This window comes from Haliotis rubra, unplaced genomic scaffold, assembly GCF_003918875.1.
Source record: "Haliotis rubra isolate DU_JTF1 unplaced genomic scaffold, ASM391887v1 Scf784, whole genome shotgun sequence".
Lineage (NCBI taxonomy): Eukaryota > Metazoa > Mollusca > Gastropoda > Lepetellida > Haliotidae > Haliotis > Haliotis rubra.
This window is the reverse complement of record NW_025767506.1, coordinates 213,932-236,168: the sequence shown is the minus strand read 5'-3', so window position 1 is coordinate 236,168 and position 22,237 is coordinate 213,932. Positions and strand designations below refer to the sequence as shown.

Sequence of the window (22,237 nt, the reverse complement as noted above, 5' to 3'; positions counted from 1 at the left end):
TTTTCCTAAATTTTGAAGCCATTAATTTGGGTTACAGACTTAAAGTGATGACCTCATTAGCCACTACAATGGTAGACACGGTTAGTCTACTCTTGCCAAATTAAACAAACAGACTGGGGCTTCAAGAGATACAATTGTGAAGCTTAAGTCTCAAAGATAAAATTCAATTAATTAAACCTTTAAAAAAAAAATCAACATTACTGATCATTCACCACAAAGACCATGCACACATAGAAATGCTGTGCGAAGGTTTTAACTGACAGTCTTCAAATCTTTCTGCCAGTGGAAGCGATCGTTGTTGGGTGGCACTCCTTGTCCTAGCTTGGGATGCCCATGTTTGTAGTTAAAGCCCTTGTTGCGGAAACTGGTATTCAAGTTCTTGTTCTTAGCGGGCGGGGAGTACGCCCCTGGGGCCTGCCAGGGCTTGAAACCCATGGGAGGAGGGGGAGGGGGTGGGGGAACACTGAAATCTGGGGGGATGAACGGTCGACCATTGTCCAGTTGTCCAAAAGGCTGCCTGTTGTTGAAATTGTTAAACTGTTGCTGCCGTCTGTGATTCTGGTTAAAGAACTTTTTGTTGCTGTTGTTGCTGCTGTTGTCGACTGGTCTGGTGTCTCTGTCGGCCGAGGTGTTGTTGTTGTGGTTGTTGGTGAAGTGATGGTTGTCAGTCTGTGAGACAGGGCGGCTGTTTGTAGGCACCTGCCATGACTTGGGTTTGTCCAAGGGCTTGGAGTTGGAGTTGACACGAGTTGTGGTGATGTTCAGCTGCTTGTTGTAGAGCTCCTTGGCCTGGAGGATCAAGTCGGACACATCCAGGGTGTGGGCCTTGTTGTCAAGTGATCCGTTCTTCATTGTTGCAACCATGCAATAGTTGGCTTTGATATCACCAAACCTGAAACATGAACATCATCATTAAGTGAGTGAGTGAGTGAGTGAGTGAGTGAGTGAGTGAGTGAGTGAGTGAGTGAGTGAGTGAGTGAGTGAGTGAGTGAGTGAGTGAGTGAGTGAGTGAGTGAGTGAGTGAGTGAGTTTAGTTTCACACCACTTTAAAAAGTTTTATCAATATTCTAACAATTTCATGACAGAGGACACAGGAAATGGGCTTCACACATTGTACACATGTGGGGAATCGAACCCATGTCTTCGGCGTGACAAGCAGACGATTTAACCACTAGGCTACCCCACCGCCCCTCATCATAAAGATTCCTGAAATTCTCTTGTAAATGTCATCAATAGATCAATGTTTATATGGCTGGCTAAGAAGATAATCGGAAACATCGATGATGGGAAATAATATTAATGATTAGCATGATTATCGATATAAAAATTGTGTCACTGATAATATCATACATATACTAATGTGATGAAATAGAGTTAAGTGACTCACACAATGTACAAAACTACCTCTTTATTCACAGACTTCTTCATAATTATGTTTCATTCATGGTGACCACGAATAACGAATTGAATTCATGAAGGGCTACGGTTTGATTCACCGAATATGCGAGTGAATCGTAACAGCCTTAGCACCCACTGTATTTTTTGGGAGTGGGTATTATGAATGTTGAGTGGGCATTTCATGTTCTGTTACCCACTGCTTTCAAATATGTGCGTATTTCAGTCATTTTACTCACCTAAGTATTATGTCATTGAGTAAGTTTACTAAGCAGGTATGTTCTGCCTTATGTCATACCTAATCAAAACCAACTTAAATATATTGGATATGATTTAATAAAAAATCACTCATCCTATACTGACAGTACAACACTTGTCCTATACTAACAGTACAACTTGATAGCAATCAATGTCTTTTTCATTACACAAGCGATTTTTATAAATCAACCCTGCACATGTCCGTTACGAAACACTTCCTTGTGAAAATTTATCCACTTTATTGATTTTCGTAAAACGAGTAGAAAAGCGTAATTTTCGCAGATTAAGTGTAATGGCGTAATTTAATGGTCAAAATTGCAATAATTACGCCTAAAGCGTAAGGGTTGGCATCTCTGCATAACATATGCAATAATCTGGCAAAATATATGTTTATTGCCGCTATGAAACGTGATTCCATTTTCTGTGAAATCCCCTATTTGAATATATTGTGTCTACTCACGGATCGAAACGAAGTGTAGTTGACAGAAAATGCATAATATATTTTGCTTCTCTAAATATCATATTTATTGTAGCAACAAACTGGCTTGCTGATTTTACCCCATTCAACAATCACAAACTGATTACCGCCTCGTTCCATGTCACGTGCTTACCACGTTCATGATGGTCCGTATAACCTTATACACCTTAGTGTTGATTATATATTTTTTACATAAAAACTATTACACAATGCTAGGATATATTTCTTTGGGTTAAATAATAGTATTCAATCAATAGAATTCATCCCGTTATATTATTGTGCATGTTTGAACTTGTTCGGGGAAACGTGTGCACAGCTGATTGCTATTTCCGCTTTGTGTAATGAGACAAATACGCGACGGTAATCTTAATTAATTTATAGAGCAAAAACTGTAACTAAAATTACACAATGCTAGGATATATTTCTTTGGGTTAAATAACGGTATTCTGTATTATATTTTACTGATGACTGCGCGCAGAATTCGGCCCCGCGATATTATTGTGCATGTTTGAACTTGTTCGCTGGAAACGTGTGCACAGCTGATTGCTATTTCCGGCTTTGTGTAATGGAGACAAATACGCACGGTAATCTTAATCCCTGCAAATAAAACAATGCCCAGCAAAAACAACTTATAACTTAAATGGTAATTAATCTTGTCTAGTGATGTTTAATTGCAAATTTGACGTCTCTACTGACAAAGTCGTCTTCTGTTGTTTGTTCACGCGAAGTGATACGATGTTGTTTTTTTACCCCTGGAAAAAAGTTTGACGAAAGTGTAACTCATGGATAAGACGACCCCCTTCTACAGACGGCTTTTTTTGGTCCTCAAAATTCGGCTTATAGACGGTCATATACGGTAATGTCCTTAATGTACGTGTATTTATATACAACGCTCATGTCACAATTGTACTTCATCATGCTCTGTACTTGTATAATGGGCCGATGGCCCCTGTACTGGAATAAAAGCAACTCAGTATAATGAATTGTGAAAATCAGTCACCATTAGCAGAATCTATTTTCAAGGCCTCAGCTGGCAGAAGTACCTCAGCACCTGATGGAAGGGAGATAACCAATTCCACATAGTTCATCACCGGTCATCATTGTTTGATGACTTGTCACTTTCTATGTAAAATATTATGCACTGTATCATGCAATCTACATTTTGAAATCTTGAGTATTATGTATTACATATTCTGTACAGAGTTCCACCAAGAATATTGTATACTGTTTGTACCCTGAGCCTAAGGCTCCTAATACTGAATGAAAGAATTGAACTGAATATCATAGCAAGCCATAATGCAAGGTTTTACCACGACTTAACGTGGGGATCCAGGGAACCCCTATCTCTACATGTTACAGGTCCTTGCTGGTAAGAGACCGCCTCTGTGGTGTAGTGGTTAGAGCGTCCGCCCGGAGAGCGGAAGGTCGCAGGTTCGATCCCCGGACGCGTCATACCAAAAGACGTTAAAATATGGTACTTGTTGGTCCCTGCCTGTCGCTCGGCATTAATGGGTACAACAAGGAATGGTCGGCTCGGAGTCAGTATAATGTGTCTGAGTGGGGTATTCATGCTTCACTGCGGCATGGTATCTTAGTGGGCTAGCACTATAAAACCAGCTTAAGTCTGGGCTAGTACAAGCAGCCGCACTTACACATACACACGCATACACGACGTCATATGAGCGAAATATTCTCAAGCACGACGTTAAACCCAATTTCACCTCACCTCACCTTGCTGGTAATATGAGGGGCCAGTAAAGTACTGAAATGGTGTAGAGTACATTTAGGGATCCCAGGTCCAACTAGGGTGAGGAATTGGTTAAAATCCCATAATTGATTACCAACCGATAATTCCAACCGATCAATCATCGAAAATAATTGGTTAGTGTACATGCATCAAATTTTCCTGGTTAAAAAAACCATGTAGTTCTTTCGGGTTTCTTGGTGCAAATTTTAAAAAATGCATTTACAAATTTCACATCTTTAAAGGATGACTAGTATATTAAGGAGATAAATTTCCTGGAGTATTTAAGATGAGTTCAAGCATGACTTGGAACAAGCTTGTAATGTTTATGAAATGTAACAGATACAACAAACCTTGTAAAAAATATTGTTAATGCAAACAGGTGACCCAAAATTGTTTGTGTTTGATTATGCGAAAACATGATCGATTGCTTGGTCGTTTAGTCACTGCGGCCAATCTTTGATTATTTCAATTAATCGGACCACCACTAGATCCAACCTGAAAGACCTCACCTTACCAGCCCCTCCGCCAATATCTATTATGCCACACTCTTTTTATTACTTGGTTTTCAGATTTTTTTACCGCAATATTCCTGTCGGTAGGAGGTAAAAATAATAATAAAAAATTAAATAAAGTGCTATTTCAGATTTCTTTTTCTAGATGACAGTCAAAAGAAAGAGTAGCCTCCCTTTACCTATCGTTTTGTTTCAGCTTTTTCACTCGGTAATTTTAATTCAGCGATTTTGTTTGTTTCAATATTCAAATTTTTAGTTTTGCAATGATGCTAACAGAAAGTAGATTTCAGTAAAGTAGATTCTTACATTACTTAGTTGGATCTCATTTATTGACGGCATTTTAAAAAAATGGATAAATTGAAAACATTTTCCCACCTAACTTTAGCAAAAATTATGGTCGGCGTATCCGTAAACCAAGTAATAAAAAAGTGTGGCCTTGAAAGGACATCAAGCATCAGTCCACCAAGGCTGAACCTTATCACGGCAAACAACCAGGAACACATTATAGGCCGAGTTCCCACGACAACAGCCCAGAAAACAATGCTGGCTGCATCAGCAATAAATCATTATCAACTGGCAGAGAGCTGAGGCTGCCAATCCAAGAACTGACCATTGCTTCTGTCAATTGATTTTGGTGTTTTTTTCCCACAACATTCATCTATTTAGGTATAATGTGATCCAATCTTGACTCAAGAAGGAGCAAAGGCGACTTAGGAAGATGACAGAAAGATCATGTACAAGCTCATCCCTTACATAGTCAGTTTATCAGTATGACAACATACAGGACGACAGGCTTGGTCTTAGTTGTTTATGGGAAAATGATCAATCTTGATATTGATCAGGCTTTGTGCAGATAATGGAAGAAATCGTTGAGAGTGATTGTTCTCCGTATCAGTTATTGATCTTGTTACCATTGGTTACCATTGACAAAGATGTCTGATACAGCAGTGATACATGACATACTTTCCTAAAATAACTTGTGACCTCAACGTTTTCATTAATTTATTTACTCTTGTACAGGGTTTTACATGAAGCATGATTCCTGCGTATTTGATACAACAATTTTGTAAACGATTCTCAAAACATTATCATCAAGCTTGCCTGCAGTCAAGCTTGGCCTTAAGTTTTATGGGTGGCCCTCTTATTTCAGTTCAATAAATCGATCTGATAAGCAAAAATGATACTGCAATCATAGTTATTTTAAGCGTGGGATTAATTTTTCGCTCTTAGCATAAAAGATTGTTATTCCAATAATCATACCAATTAGGTCGCGAAATATTCAAATATTCATGGTCAAGTCATGACAAATACTCAAGTAGGAATTTATTCTCTCAGATAACAACATCAAAACAATACATAAAGTAATAGAGGCATATATATACTAGTAATAGCGATCACAATCAGCAAATGTTTGTTATCAGTTGATTGACAGCTGATCACTCGTAATCACAACATGAACAAAGCTCACTTTAAATTCGGTCAGTCACAAATCACAATAGTCGAGGCTTGATCAGTGAAACCACTCTTGATCAGGTCACTTAAAAACCACTTGGAGATGTTGTCATGGGTAGTGATTATCCACAGAAGTTTAACAACACTTGTCTATTTGTCAACATCAATTGTCGATGTGGGATCGTCATTTCCGTTTGCTTCTTGCTCTTCGATTTGGCGAACAACTCCACCAGAATACCACAAATGAAACTAGTGTTTCATTTCATCTTTGAAAGTCTTGTTCATGGCGAGATCTAGAGGTCGCAACTGGTCAGTGCAACAGGCAGGCACATACACACAAACACAATGTTCTTTTTCGCCAACAGTTTCTGCACGGGTTCCACACGATGAGCACGATACACATAAAAAATGCAAAGTGCCTTCTGTTTCTTCGGTAAGCAAAGCCGGGCACGTGTCACGTAGGGGTCAACGACTTGAATAATGTACCTCATCATAGATTCCTCGTTGCTCCAATGTGTGTCCGTATGTGTAACATCCCAATCCTCGGGAAAGTTCACTGATGGGTGACATCGGTCCGTTTTACCACCATAAATCAGTTGGGGTGGCAGGAATTCTCCCGACTTTGTGATGGCGAGAAGGGCAGTGATTTGACGCTTGTCACCAATTCCAGAGACCTCCAGGAACAAGCGACAGTCCAATTTGATCCCAGTTTATTAAGAGTTCGTCAGGGATATCGTGATTCTCAATCACTTTTGAGACATGGTTGATGAATTCTGTCTTGATGTCTTCAAAATCAGCTGGTATTCGTTTCACATCTTTCGTACCCTTCCGCTTGACAAAATCCATTCTACGAAGTAGTGACTGGGCCCATGATTCTGTCAGCTCGATGTTCCCTCCAAATTCTTTGAGAAGCGATTTATGGCGTTTTTTCATGATTCCATAAGCAGCTGCTAGCAAAGTTCTTGTATTTATCGCTCCACCTGAGAGTCGAGTTTTTCGAACCCACGCCCTAATTTCTTCTTCATGTTCACCTATCTTTGGCCTTTGACCTATGATAGCTTTGACCAATCGGCGTGGAGATTCGCCAGTTTTCATTTGCTGTTTTAGAAAACTGTTTTTCATTCCCCGTACTGTCGACTTGCAAACTTTTCACTTTAATTCAGATGAAAATTTTCTGGATGCTTTCATCACGCCATTTTCAATTGCATAGACAGCAATTTTACTTAGCCCTAATTTCTTCATTGTATTTGGTGTACTCGCCGCGTTTTCTTTTTTTGTTAGATGAACTTGCTGACATTTCTTCCATTTTGTCAACTGCGTTATTGGCCGCTATGGTCACTTCAAAATCACCCTCGTCTTTACAGCAATTTGGATCAGGTAATCCAGGTGTCTGAGATTTAGGAGCCTTCGCTAACCACATTCGTAATGCCATCCTGATTCCAGATTTCGGAGCATAAGGTGAGATATTGAAATTGAATCATATATACACCACGAATTGAAACAAAGACAAGAAATGCAGCCAATCAACAATTTGGCCATGTGAACAACACGTGTTCATGAACAATAAACACTACTTTATGATTTCTATGTTTAATTATCGTAGGTGAGGTGAGGTGAAATTGGGTTTAACGTCGTGCTTGAGAATATTTCGCTCATATTACCCATGGCGTGCATAGTGTGTGTGTATGTCGCGATGCTACTAGCAGACAGAAGCTGGTTATAGAACCAGCTCACTGAGATACCATGCCGCAGTGAAGCATGAATACCCCACTCAGACACAGTATACTGACTCCGAGCCGACCAGTCCTTGTTGTACCCATTAATGCCGAGCGCCAGGCAGGTACCAACAAGTACCATATTTTAACGTCTTTTGGTATGACGCGGTCGAGGATCGAATCCGCGACCTTCCGCTCTCCGGGCGGACGCTCTAACCACTACACCACGGAGGTGGTCTTTAATTATCGTAAGTACTTGTATACTCTTCCTTAATTCGTTGTCACTTGATCTCGCATATGGGACAGTTGTTGTCATGTTGACACAAGTATAATCCCACCTCTCTCTCTGATTGTTTTAGTAAACACGATTCAGTTATGGCGGCTCGCTTTGATCATTGCATGTCTATCGGTTGTGAAAACTTTGTGATGGACACCATCACTCAAGTGTTTGAAATGTGCGAAAAAACAACTGCACTAACAGATCTTTCGTGAACTTTCCGCGAAAATTGTCCCCTGTGAAAATATATACAATTACAGTATTGTTCGATTGATAGTTTGACTTTTACAGAGCTGTCAGATTGTTCCAGAGAACTCAGAGGAGACAGTAATCCTGGCTGTTTGAATTGAACAATGCTGTAGTTTCATTTGGTGTCGTGACATACAGTTACATACTGAGAATGATTAACACAAAGAAATATTAAAATTTTCTTTACTCCCAAATATTGAAAATGACTCCCAAAAATAAATATTGTGAGTCACCATGACTCCCATTTTTAAAAGTCAGTGTAAAACCTTGCATGAAGCAGATTGAGGAGAAAATCACCGTTATTCCAGACTCTTACCCAAAGGATCTTTGATCAGGTTAATATGATCTCTAAACACAATGAAATAAGATTCCAGATTATGTATTTTTCATAAGTTTCTAACAGGGCTCCAGATAATTTTTGAACACCAGGAGTACGTACTCCTTGTTTTTTCAATATAGGAGTACTCGAAAACCTAAGCCTACATTTAGAGTACTGAATGGAATTTAATGGCGTATCAGTAATCTTGTGTTTCGTTTCATATATGCACCACAACATTGCTAGTCTTGTGTAAACAGGTCACTATACAACAAAACAATACTGTTTCAGATAAATACGTCTGTAAATGATTCTAAGACCGTACAGCATTGCCGTGGTGCGTATCTGCTACATTTTATTTATTATTTCCTACCGTATCGTGCAATTTTTTTATCTGTACATACGCCGATACGGCCCTTATCTGGAGCCCTGTTCTAAGAGACTAATGGTAAAATTGTAATAATTATATTGGGGATTTATAAGCAACTAACACAATCAATGACCATTTTCATCTATAAATATCAATAATTGATGATTCGACTTGCAATGTTTTGTGTCCCTGCTATTTGGGCTGTGTATTGGCAAATATATTGTATTGCAAATTATTGTAATATTGGCATCCGTATTGTGATATGTATTGCAATATACTGGGAGCTAAAGACGTAAAGTGTTTGACAGTGAGTGACACTGACTGTACATGATATCCTACTTTCTACATACTGAGGCCTTAAAATCAAATGATATGGTTCCGACAACATCAATATAAAAAATGGGTTGGATTGTTGGGGATTCTTTCTATTTTATACAATCTATAGTATGTAAGGTACAGCATTCTGTCAGCTAATTACGAAAGGAAACATCAGAGCTGAATGAAAGTCTGTGTAGAACTTAACTTAAACCATGGTGATTTCGACAAAGCTTGTTAAGTTTCAGCCAGCGTACTGATTCTCAGAAAAAAAATTTCAAGATACATACTGTACAGTCTTACCTGCTACAGAAGAGATTAAAGATTCCAAATTCAAAACTTCATATTTACTAGGACATGTTATGTTTTTTGTTGTAAAATGTAAATTCAGGGGTAACTTAATCATCAGCAGATAATAAGTACCCGGTTAGAGTCATGTGACTATTAACCTTCTAGCTGTTCACAGACAGCTTGGGTTATCTGGGCTAATAATACTGCGCTATGAGCTCGCTGTAGATGTGGATTTAGCGTAATTTAAATGGACTAATCATTAAAAATATTACAGAGATGCCAACCCTGAATCAAATGAAAGTGGAGTCAAGCCTTGCTAAAAAAAATATTCCTAAGCCCTGACGTTGTGAGATGGGTTTTAGCGTGAGAGGGGGTTTGGGCCCCCTTTAATGGTGTGGGTTTGGGGGGCTTCCAATATGAAAATCTTTAGATTTAGCCTGGAAAATATGCAATTTCCGGGCATACTTAACCAGATAATTCTTAACTCAAACTAACATATTTACTAAAATTCTTTCAAACATTCTAAATTTATAAACAAATTTGAATTTTCTAAAAAGTCGGAGTTTTTTATAGACAAATCGGAGAGTGGATTTTGTATTTGAAAATCGGAGTAATTCCTCCAAAATCGGAATGGTGGGCATCTCTGAATATTATTATGTTAATATTATATTCAATGAAAGATCATCAAACTTAACATGACTAAGGCCCCACTGTTTATTGGTGATCAGAGAAACGCATGTGATGCACTACACCTCTCCCAGCACAACAAAATTAGCTCTGTATAATAGGGCTGGGACGATACACTATGTCACGATTAGTGTTGGGGATTGGTTGAAATCTCATAATTGACGACTGCTTGATTACCAAAGAACAATCATCGATAAAAATTGGTTAGCATCAATTTTCAGATTTTCCTATTCAGGTTGTTATTGCAGATGTGTATAACATGATGCAACTTGCTACTTTAAAGTGATGTTGATATATCATGAACATAAACCTTCTGGGGTCTTCAAGAAATATACTGTCATAACTTTTCAGTTAGTGAAGTGAGTTTTCTAAGAATTAAACAAGTTTTCAGGCCCTGACAACCTCGAAGATATGTTCCATCGTCAAGTGTTTCAAAGACTAAAACAGCAGTTCCAAAATCGTTTGTGTTCGATTATGAGAAAATGTGATCGATTGCTTGGTCGTTTGGTCACTTCAACCAATCTTCGATTATTTCAATTAATCGGAACACCACTAGTCTCAATACGATACATATCGCAATATTTTACATGCGATATGATGCGTATCACAATATATACACCTTGAAAAAATGACACAGTATTAATATTTAAAGTGATTATTTCATAGTATTTGTGTAAAACAATAACACTATTGTAATAAACAAACAAGTAACTCTAACATACTTGCGTATTTTTCTCTAAATAAGTACTTTAACATGTTTAAGAGGTGAGGTGAAATTGGGTTTAACGTCGCCTGGAGAATATTTCACTCATATGACGAACAAGTTTAAGATATTGTTTTGAAATAAAGTTGGGTATCGTTTTGAATCAATAGACCAGTCGACGATACAATAGCTGTATCAAACTTAAATGTATCGTGATGTATTGGTGCATCAGTGAATCGTCCCAGCCCTGCTGTATAAGTTATAACAAACCCCACAAAGATGGATTAAAATTGGTCTACAGCAACCTATGACTGTTGTCACGGCGACTGACTGACTGACGCCATTGATGCATGATGTAACAGTATGGATGAGCCAGTGATATCAATTATTAGACAATCTGGTCCAGATTTGATTATTCGGACCAATAGATGCGAAACTGCTCAGTGAGGCGTTTACATAAACTATTATTATATTACAAGCTATTATAACATGACGCAGCAAACCCTTTTATTCCAATTTCGGTTTGCACTTGCTCAGACATAGACCAGAATAATGGCATCTATGCAGTTTCAGATAAATCCATATATACTCACATGAAACCAGTAACACTGTGGAATGTCAATGGCATAAATGTTATATGCAGATAAAACAGAACAGACAAAAATAGTCCACATGCATTGTGACTCTTTGTGTTCTCCCAAAAAACCAACCCCATGCAATTGCAGTTGATACGTCGCTATGGTTACAGGGGCGGATACAGCTTTTTGAGAAAGGGGGGGTGTGCGCACTATTGAGAAAAGGAGAGATGCACACTTCATTTTCACCCGAGTTTCAATGGTCATTTAACAAACATTCAGAGCAAGGGGGGTGGGGGGGTGCGCACCCCCCCTCTCTGAATCCACCTATGGGTTACATACAAATGCCATTTCAGTTCTGATAAGAAATACACTGAGTTAAGCATGTTTAGACTATGAACAGTCATCAATGGCTGATATTCTCCACTCAGGCATTGACACGGACTTCAGGCTGACGACGTCTTCAGGGGATGTGCACTGACGTGAAATCAGTAAATTTCCCTGGTACCATGTAACATAGACATTATGAATAGTGTTAGGAATTGGAAACCAAATCCACTATCGATTATGGGAGGACTTGTGGTGAATGATTATCGATTATAATCGAAATATATACATTTTTAATGTAATCACCAATTTTAAGTGTTTTTCCCCAGGTTTTGTCTAACTAATTTTGTCATGCACTGAAATGCATGCATGCAAGAAAGACACTGGAATTGTAATTAAAAAATAAAAGTGATTAAAACATAACAATGCGCATAGCTTTACACTGTTGAGAGCATGTTTGTTCGTGAATATTCATCAAATTTAAAGGTTAGTTTACTTCATTCAAGTGTGCTATACTAATAGACTATCAAACAACAAAATTCTGATTAATCGAAAATATATTTTGTACAGTCGATAATTATTTTTAATCCTTCTTTCGACCGAATTTTGATTATTTTCGATCATCAGAACACCACTAATTATAAAGCCAGCTCTTTATGTTACATACAACAGTGTTTCAGCTGAATGGTCCAGTAACTTTACTTAACCCACTGGCCCTAACAAGTATCAGCTTGTCCAGGTGCATTCATAACAATAAAAACGATATAAATGAAGCTTCTCTAACACCCACACTATTGAGAGTGGCAGCTGTTTGCAACAGGTTACATATAAATGTGAGCTATCAACACACAAACTGTGTACAGATATTTTAGGTGGTGAGATGAAATGGGGTTTAACGTCGTACTTAAGAATATTTCGCTCATATGACGATGTGTATGTGTGGCTGTATACTAGTGGTGGTCCGATTAATTGAAATAATCGAAGATTGGTCGTAGTGACTAAACGACCAAGCAATCGATCATAATTTCTCATAATCGAACACAACCAATTTTGGAACACTTGTTTTCATTAACAATATTTTTCACATGGTTGGTTTTGTCTGTTACATTTTGTAAGCACTACAAGCTCGTTTCAAGTCATGATTGAATTTATCTTAAAGGCTCCAAGAAATTTATGTTCCTAACATACTAGTCATCCTTTAAAGAGGACTACATGTTTTTTTCCTTATTTTTATGTGCATTAACAAATTTCATAAATGACGCTAACCAATTATTTTCGATGATTGATCGGTTGTAACAGTTAAGCCTGAATACCCCACTCAGACACATTATACTGACTCCGAGCCGACCAGTCCTGTTTTACCCATTATTGCCGAGCGCCAGACAGGGACCAACAAGTACAATATTCTAACGTCTTTTGCTATGATACGACCGGGGATCGACCCCCGCAACCTTACGTTCTCCAGGCGGAGGCTCTAACCATTATACCATGGAGGCAGTTACAAATGAGGAATTAGCTTTTATCAATATTCCAGCAATATCATGGCGGGTAACACTAGAAATGGGCTTCACACACTGTACCCATGTAGGGGATCAAACCTGGGTCTTTGGTGTGACGAGTGAACACTTAATCTACTAAGCTACCAAACCACTGCAATATTCGATTCAGGTGATAGCGAATATGAATTGAATTGAAAGTACAGCTACAGTGTTCACGAATGGTGTTTCAAAGTAACAGGACATTGGGTCCTGCAAGTTTCAGATGTCTGTCTGACCCACTGAAAATTCACAGGACCCATAGAATGAAATTAAACACACATTTCAGATTGAATATTTCTTATAATTGGCATTGAAATTATTAACAAACATAAGATTCATAAACAGCAAACAAGTGTCACAGGTCACATATAACAACTTAAGTCAAAGTCATTGTGAAATACAGTCAGACACTGGGGCCGGCGGGTTTTAGACTTCTATCCGACTAGTGGCGAATCTGCCGGATTTGTCAGAGGGTCAGAAGCTATTCGTGAACACTGTAGCTAGAATCACCAAATATGCAACTAAATCATAACAGCCTTAATATGTACTGATACAGACAAATCGTATCTTGTATCCCACTGCTGCCTGACAACCCCTGAGTTCCATTTCCTTCCTCTATGTCCTACAAATAATGTCAACATGGTCATTCAACTTTTGTTTCAGCAAAACATTTTCCTCTGTTGTTATTTGTCCTGAGATGCCAACCCCAAAGTGTTGCAAATAGAAGTTTCAAGGATCAAAATTAGCAATTTGGCCATAAAATTAGAAGTCAACCAATTACTTAAAATCATGATGGATTATGAGAAAGATAATATGACACTAATCGAGAGTGACGCTGTAATTTCACATACCTCCAACAGCAGATATCCAAAATATCAGCATTACATTTCTTATTGTCATCTCCTTTTGGCGAAAATGTATTTAATCGACGAAAATATATGTTTTGGTCTATATATATCTGAATTTTAATGAATTTTCTTAAAATTAAGAAGAATTTCTAGTGCAATCGTACTGGCATAGTTTGAGGCTAAACTTTTTAGCGACTATGATAAAATCATAGAGGTTGGCATCTCTGTTTGTCAATACACATTTGACATCTTCAAAATGTCACCGAATATTGATGTGAGCAAATCCTGTACTCTCCCAACTTGTGTGTCAGTTTCATGGTTGACACTACACAGCAGAAAGTTTGTATTTTGAATGGCTATGTGACGTTATTGATCATGTTTGCACTGCAACATATTCTGGACATTAATAATATTAATGTTTAAGTACATCAGCGTTTGCCATGATGCCTAAAACCTGTGTATTTGACTCCCAAAAACATGTCCATGGCTCCCACAAGACACAAGGAGTCATGATGACTCCTAAATTCTTATTCATGTATAATTAGATGCAGAAAACCTGTTTGACTCCCATGACTCCCTCTCATGACACCAGGTGTCATGATGACTGCTACATTCTTATGCCCAGGGCAAACACTGGTACATCAAGAGATTGGATGACAATGTGTGTCAAGAAAAACTAAACAAAAGATTATAGGTTATGGTGACAAGTAAGTTTACAAATTACCATACTGGTTATGAGGACCAAATCTAACACCACTCCTGACCCAACAGATTTACTAGTACCATGCTTAACGGATAGCATGTCCTGTGTTATTCTGAACACAATATTTATCAATCTTACAATGACAGGGGTACAGTGGCACATGTAAAATCACTTGCCCTAATAATTTTTCCTCTATACCGGCCGATTTTCTTGTTGATTGTTTAAACAAACAACATAATTAACATTGGAAAGTCAACTGGACATTGGTACAGCGTGATATACAAATTTGCTTGCCCGACTGGAAAAAAACACTGGACTCGGGCGTCGGGCAATGGGTTATTTCCACCCCTGCCATGATCATGACTTCAGCAAAACAGAATTCTACTTAAATTACTACTACTAGCTGACATAGTCTGGTTAGTGTGACAATTAGATTTTAAGAAAATAAGTATTGATAGTAGTCCTGTTACGATTCACTTGTGTATTCGGTGACTGTATCCTTTCATGAAATTAATGATGAATTCAATTGAATTGAATATTTACCAGTATTTTTAAGAGACTGTTTTCACTCGGAACTAGTTTGTTTTTTATCTAATATCATATATATATATGAGATATGCAAAATGGAATATATCCATGCAGTAGTGTAATTAGTGTTATTTTGACAAGACCACTTATGGAACTGAATTGTTTGTAATGTATTGCTAATCGAAAATCAGGGTTCCAGATAAGGGCCGTATTGTACAGATTAAATATATGCACGATACGGTAGGAAATAATTTAGAAAACGTAGCAGATACGCACCACAGCAATGGTGTACGGTCTTAGAATCATTTACAGACTGAATTTGTTTGTTTTATTGTTTTTTCCTACCTGTTTACACAAGAGTAGCAATGTTGTGGTGCATATATGAAATGAAACAGAAGCTTAATGATACTCCATTAAATTCCATTCTGTAATCGAAATGTACTCTTTTAAGTTTTTCCAGTACTCCTATATTGAAAGAATAAGGAGTACATACATACTCCTGATGTTGAAAAATTATCTGGAGCCCTGAAAAATATCACTAAAACTTTATGGTCATTGTTTTTGCTTCGTGATGGAGATTAATTAACACCCACTGTCATGCAAAGTATTTGTAGTGTATTAGTTTCCTGCAACATCATCACTCGACAAGTTTGTGCATATAACTTTTAAGGGCCTTTCAGGCCTAAAACGAATTTAGGACATTTTAAGGCTAAAATGTCTAAATTTCAGGATTTTCAAGCCGGTGCAAACCCTGTCAGTGAATCATAACAATAGTGTCTACTCCTAGTTTCGACAGCTTTATCACAAATGTGTAATACTATACCTGCAGCACACTTCATTAGGATCCACCCAAAGTGTCATCTCTATGGGCAACAATGGTTCCTGGAGATTGATCCCAGACTCACAAGCAGCCCTCTCCAAGACTGGATCCACAGGTTCTGCTGGGCTGAATGTTATACATCGATACCCTTGTCCACGGGTTGGCCTTTCCTTATACCAATGGTCCCGGAATCGGTCAATCAACACTGATGACAGGCATTTTGTGAATATTTCCAATTTTCCACTGGGAAGGGACTCACATTTCTGCATTAGTCTTTTCAGAAAGACAACAGCTGCCGCTATTTCCTCTCTCATTGTTCAGTTTATTAATGTCTGCGTCCTCTAGCTCAGACATGCAGACCTCAAAAGTGCACTCACTGGCAACAAACAATTCCCACCAATATCTTCTTGTTGGCCTGGTCGTGTTTGTAAACAAGGAGACTGTTTACAACTTGCTATGACAAGGTCAGTTCGTCTGAACAAAATCCGGTCTTGTATCCTGTCAAACCGGAACGAAAAAATGAGTATAGTGTTATAAAATACAAGGACACATCGGTATTCGGGTAAACTCGACTACAGGTCATGACTCAAATCCAGGAATTAGCTTCACGAAGTAATAGGAAAGTCTGTTCCACGATCGTTCTTATCCCGCCAGAAATAAATTCGACGTGACCCTTGTTAACAGCACAAGGTCGAAAAACAAGTCATGTCCTGTCAAATTCTGACATTAATATCACTAACATGATAGCAAAATGCAACCTATATTCATTAAACAATGTCAACATGTGCAATACATGCATAAGCACTTACCGATTTCTGTGTAATCCTCCAATAAATGCAATATTATTTCGTCTGCAGTGCTTGCCTTGAGAGGAATGTTTTGCTTGCTCGGAAAACTAGCCAATCACAAGCGAGGTCACAAAAGTCCACTGCGCGACATCTATCAAGGGAGGTAACAAATGTCTCAGTTGATGCCACTAAAAATAGCCGCTGTGGGCGCAGTGATGGGCAAGTGATTCATCGCAGTCGATCTAATTAGCAGCTGTTGATAATATGTTATACATGTCTTTTTCGATCCCAGATACGCAGTAGCCAGGATGTTAAAATGAAATGAAAGCAACATTAAACTAAGGTTTTTAATAATCATTGCAAAACGAGGACAGTAAAATGAACTTTACATAATTCACACTGGTAAATAAGCACAGATAGCAAAACATCACAGTATATTTTGGGGGTGCTCTGCTTACCATTTATAGATGCAACGAAGGATTTTAAAGGTCAGCGTGACTGCATCCGTGGTCTAGTGGATAGAGTGTCTGCCCGTAGAGTCGAAGGTCGGGGTTCGATTCCTGTCAGCGTCATGACGTTAAATGACGTTAATGGGTGAAACTCGTTTTCCGCACCGCATTAAAGGGAAATCAAAGTCGTCTAGCCATTGCCGTTTTAAGACTCGTGACACAGAACACGTTCGATTTTTTTTCTGCTTTAGATACAAGGGATATAAACTGACTGAGTTTGGTTTTACGCCGCTTTTAGCAATATTCCAGCAACATCACGGCGGGGGACACCAGAAATGGGCTTCACACATTGTACCCATGTGGGGATTCGAACCCGGGTCTTCGGCGTGACGAGCGGACGCTTTAACCATTAGGCTACCCCACCGCCCCCAAGGGATATAAAGGGTTCCTTTATGTAGATTTTGACGGATACCTCCAAGAAGGTTTGTTTGTTTAAGAGTGTTGTTTTACGTCGCACTCAGCAATATTCCAGCTACACGGGGGCGGTCAGTAAGTAATGGAATGTGAACCAAACAAGCTAGAGATCAACAGCATGAGCATCGATCTACACAATTGGGTGGGTGAGGGTGGGGTGGGGTGGTCCGCACCCCTGCACCCCCCTTCTGGATCCGCCTATGTTACCTAATCGCATTCATTATCTAATCAGAACACCCCGGTCGAAGTGAGTTAGGTTCTTAAAAGCGGGAATATTCCATTTTGCATCGTCCCTTACGTTTTATCTATTGACCAGAGTGAGTGAGCAATATTCCAGCTATATGGCGGCGGTCTCTAAATAATCGAGTCTGGACCAGACAATCCAGTGATCAACAGCATGAACACCGATCTGCGCAATTGGGAACCGATGACATGTGTCAACCAAGCCAGCGAGTCGGACCACCCGATCCCGTTAGTCGCCTCTTACGACAAGCATGGGTTACTGAAGGTTCATTCTCATGATGCTAACCCGGATTCTAACCCGGACGAGATCATTATATTGTCCTCCCCGGCCACGTGGGTACAGATCCATTGCACGTCACCTAATTATTCCAGTTAGTACGCAGTGTTCGTCATTGGTTGTCTGTGGACAATTATAGGTATTGGAAAGTGGGCGTCACCCAGTGTGGGAAATAGCCACTGGCCCGCTAGCCCGTGGCTAGTAAAACTCAAGTCGGGCCATGCAATCTCCACAGTCACTAGCCCAACTGTCTAGTGAATTTTCATGAGGTCATTTTGTAGATATACTCACTCTCTCCGACTTGTTAAGTTACAATACACTTTTAAATCATGCAAGATTACGGCCTGATGAAAATGTTCATCATATACTCATGCCAATGATGGTTGTCACCCCCTTCAATTTTTTTTTAATTGGAGAGGGGTTGTGGGGAATGAGGGTGTGAGGTGGGGGTGGGGTTGGGGTGGGGAGGGGGTGACAACCATTATTGGCATGAGTATATTAGCAGATTAATGATGAAACCTGTGTCATGCCGACAATATTTTACTCTCATCTAGTTTTTAAATCTTTTGCTAAGTTTCTACATTCAAATTTCGGGCTAGTGAATTATTTTGTGGGCTAGTAATTTTCAAGCATAGCTAGCCCGACTGGTTATCAAAATGTGAAAACACTGGCTTCACCACTCAACTCATGTATGTTTAACCATTCCATGTTGTTGCAGTGTTGTGGAGCGGGACTGTTTCCCCTTCACTTGCTGTCTTACATGGGTTATCAATGCCACTATGAACAGTAAGTGTGTCTCTAGCCCAACACTTAGTCTCTCAAAATGTATGATTTTGCTGGAAACAAAGAACTCCGTTTAAATTGGAAAGGAGCCCATGTGAGGTTGGGATATGGGCCTAGAAAATCTAGACTTGCTTCATTGAGGGAGTTTGTATTTCAGTAAGGGTTGGGCATCCTCGATAATCTCCAGGGTATACGTTACAATCACTCTCCACTATACCCTGGATGCATCCACGGCTTGGCCCGATGATTTTATTACCTCCCTTGGCTGGCTTTTTATCCAATCAGGTGTCTACGCTGGAGAAGTTGAGCTAACCAATCACAACTCACTTTCGCTTCTTAAATTATCAAGATGCAGAGGTATTCTGAAAGAGGTAGAAGGAGTTCCTTTGTATATTTTTTTTAAGTTTCAGATCTGTCAATTTTTCTGTATTATTTCCAAACCTTCGCGACTGCGACCGCTATCTTTGTTGACACTGGCAAGTTCGGGACATAACGGCGGCTTAGCTGATTGGCTACTGTGAGAATGCGGAGCCAGCAAAGGGTGGTTATATAATTATCGGGCCAAGCCGTGGATGCATCCAGGGTATAGTGGAGAGTGATCGTAACGTATACCCTGGAGATTATCGAGGATGCGGGTTGGGTGGAACGGGAACGATTATGGTTCAGGGACTGTGATAGTAGTGTTACCAGTGGCGATAGTGTGAGGTGAAGAGTTATTGCATTTATAGAGGGAGGTGCATGTGTGCACACGACTTGTGTGCGCGCGTAAGTGCGTGTGTGCGTGTACTGGTCCACATCTATCCCGGTTTGATAGGCTAGCACACTTTCTGACCAACCCGTGAAGATCCGGGTTAGAATGTGCCTTCAGCAACCCATGCTTGTCGTAAAAGGCGACTAACAGGATCGGGTGGTCAGGTTCACTGACTTGGTTGACACATGTCATCGTATCCCAATTGAGTAGATCTATGCTAATGCTGTTGATCACTGGATCGTCTGGTCCTATCTCGATTATTTACAGACAACCGCCATATAGATGGAATATTGCTGAGTGCGGCCTTAGGCAACCAAACAACCAAGCCAGACTAACAGACCTTGCCCCATGACCTTTTTGCATTATGCAGTGATGCGCAGGTGTGTATACGTGTGCGTGCGTACGCACGTACGTGCAGGCTTATACTTGTCCAGATCTATCCCGGTGTATCAGGTATCCCTCTGTGAGGTGAGGTGAAACTGGGTTTAACGTCGTGCTTGAGAATATTTCGCTCATATGACGACGTGCATGCGTGTGTATGTGTAGGTGCGGCTGCTTGTACTAGCCCAGACTGAAGCTGGTTTTATAGTGCTAGCCCACTGAGATACCACGCCGCAGTGAAGCATGAATACCCCACTCAGACACATTATACTGACTCCGAGCCGACCAGTCCTTGTTGCACCCATTAATGCCGAACGCCAGGCAGGGACCAACAAGTACCATATTTTAACGTCTTTTGGTATGACGCGGTCGGGGATCGAACCCGCGACCTTCCGCTCTCCGGGCGGACGCTCTAACCACTCTAACGCTCTAACGGAGGCGGTATACTGATTCCGAGTCGCCGACCAGATCTTGTTTCTCCGACCCCTTCCGCCGATGACCAGGCGCTGTAACAACAAGCAACAGGCCTACCAAAAAAGGTTTCCCAGGATGCAGAAAAACGCTGAAAAGTCCATATTATTCGTGGAAATAGCAACATAAACATACTACCTCACAACCGAAACAGTAAAAACGGTAACGAAAGACTATGAAACTGCAACACTTTTATATCAGCGAACTTTGACCTCAACTGCGCACGGGCGTTACGCGTTCTATCAAATTTCCAAGCAACCATGAATCGCCTCGCGTAGAAAAAGTATTGAATATCTCGAAATAATTGCTGTCAATCACTTCACACGAATGGAAAGTAAACTAAACAAGTGTGCACACAAGTATGATGATAAATGCCAAATAACACAACAGAAATACTTAAAAAGGGAATGTAAGTTTTGTCCAAGCTGGAAAATGTCAACATGTGGTCGAGACTTCCGCTTCCATGTGCGCATGCGCAAAATCGAAGTTGCATGCTCTTCGTTTTTTTATCCAGTTTTAGCGATTTAAAGTTGCCGTTTTTACCGTTTCGGTAGCGAGGTATTATGTTTATGTTGCTATTTCTACGATTAATGTGGACTATTCAGCATGTTTCTGCACAGTGAGAAAGCTGTTTTGGTAGGCTTGAAGCAAGATAACACTATATATACGTCACCGGTCGTAAGCAGGTAATGACTTAATTATCGCTGATTGATTGATTATTAAAAGTTTACTAGGTGCTCGGGCAACTAGGCCCACTTACACCTGGCCCATCATAAAGGTTTGCTTTGTTTCTAAATCTACCTGGCTATCACGTATTGAATTTTGTTCTGAGCATTCCATCTGAACGCTTTTAAACTCTGAGACTTAATCAGGCTTTTGAATAATTAATAGACAAATCGGTTGAACGCGACAGCTTACCGTCATATAGCATGGTGTAAAACAATGGGACTGCACGGTCTTACCGGTACACCGGTACATGTGTACGCATGCGCCTTTCAAATGATAAGTATTATAATGTTTATTTTTAAAATTTTATTTTTTAATAATAATAGTTTATTACTGTGTCATATGTTACATGTAGTAATACATTTTGGCACTTTACCCTTATACAAACACCTGGCCAGTTCTGGCCTAAATGACACCAGATAAATACATATATGGAAGCAATATATATTTTATCCACTCGTATGAGTATGTTTTCTACTTTTAAAGATATATGATAGCTAGTTTAACTCAATCTGTGATAATATTAAGATTAATCTAGTGGTGTTACTGACCTTCGTTCACAGGGTTTTATATATTATATGTATGTATTATAAATTTAGAACTTGTTTTAGTCACGATATGGCTGAAATATTGCCGATGTAACTTTAAATTTTAATTCACTCACTCACTATGAGTATGATTGTCCCCGAATTGGCTGGAATTACACAAATAGATCGTGTAATTAAAGATGACGGAAACTCTTAAGATACTATCTCAAAACTGCAGGGGCCAAAACGATAACTTAAAGCGT

At 39.4% G+C, this 22,237-nt stretch overlaps 1 protein-coding gene across 1 annotated transcript; it reads right to left on the bottom strand.

Moving 5' to 3' along the window:
• Positions 1 to 17,003, bottom strand: LOC124261012 (protein BTG3-like). Its single transcript, XM_046695331.1, has 4 exons — positions 16,914 to 17,003; positions 16,108 to 16,602; positions 178 to 892; positions 1 to 38 (listed from the first exon to the last, which is right to left on the bottom strand). The coding sequence occupies exons 2-3, from the start codon at positions 16,416 to 16,418 to the stop codon at positions 253 to 255; spliced, it is 951 nt and encodes a 316-aa protein (XP_046551287.1). The 5' UTR covers positions 16,419 to 16,602; positions 16,914 to 17,003; the 3' UTR covers positions 1 to 38; positions 178 to 252.
• Between the last annotated feature and the right edge of the window lie 5,234 nt (positions 17,004 to 22,237).

Coding starts and splice junctions, on each gene's coding strand:
- LOC124261012 (XM_046695331.1), bottom strand. CDS start 16,418: ATGAGAGAGGAAATAGCGGCAGCTGTTGTCTTTCTGAAAAGACTAATG. Junction 893..16,107: donor CCTAATGAAGTGTGCTGCAG/GTATAGTATTAC, acceptor TTCATGTTTCAG/GTTTGGTGATATCAAAGCCA.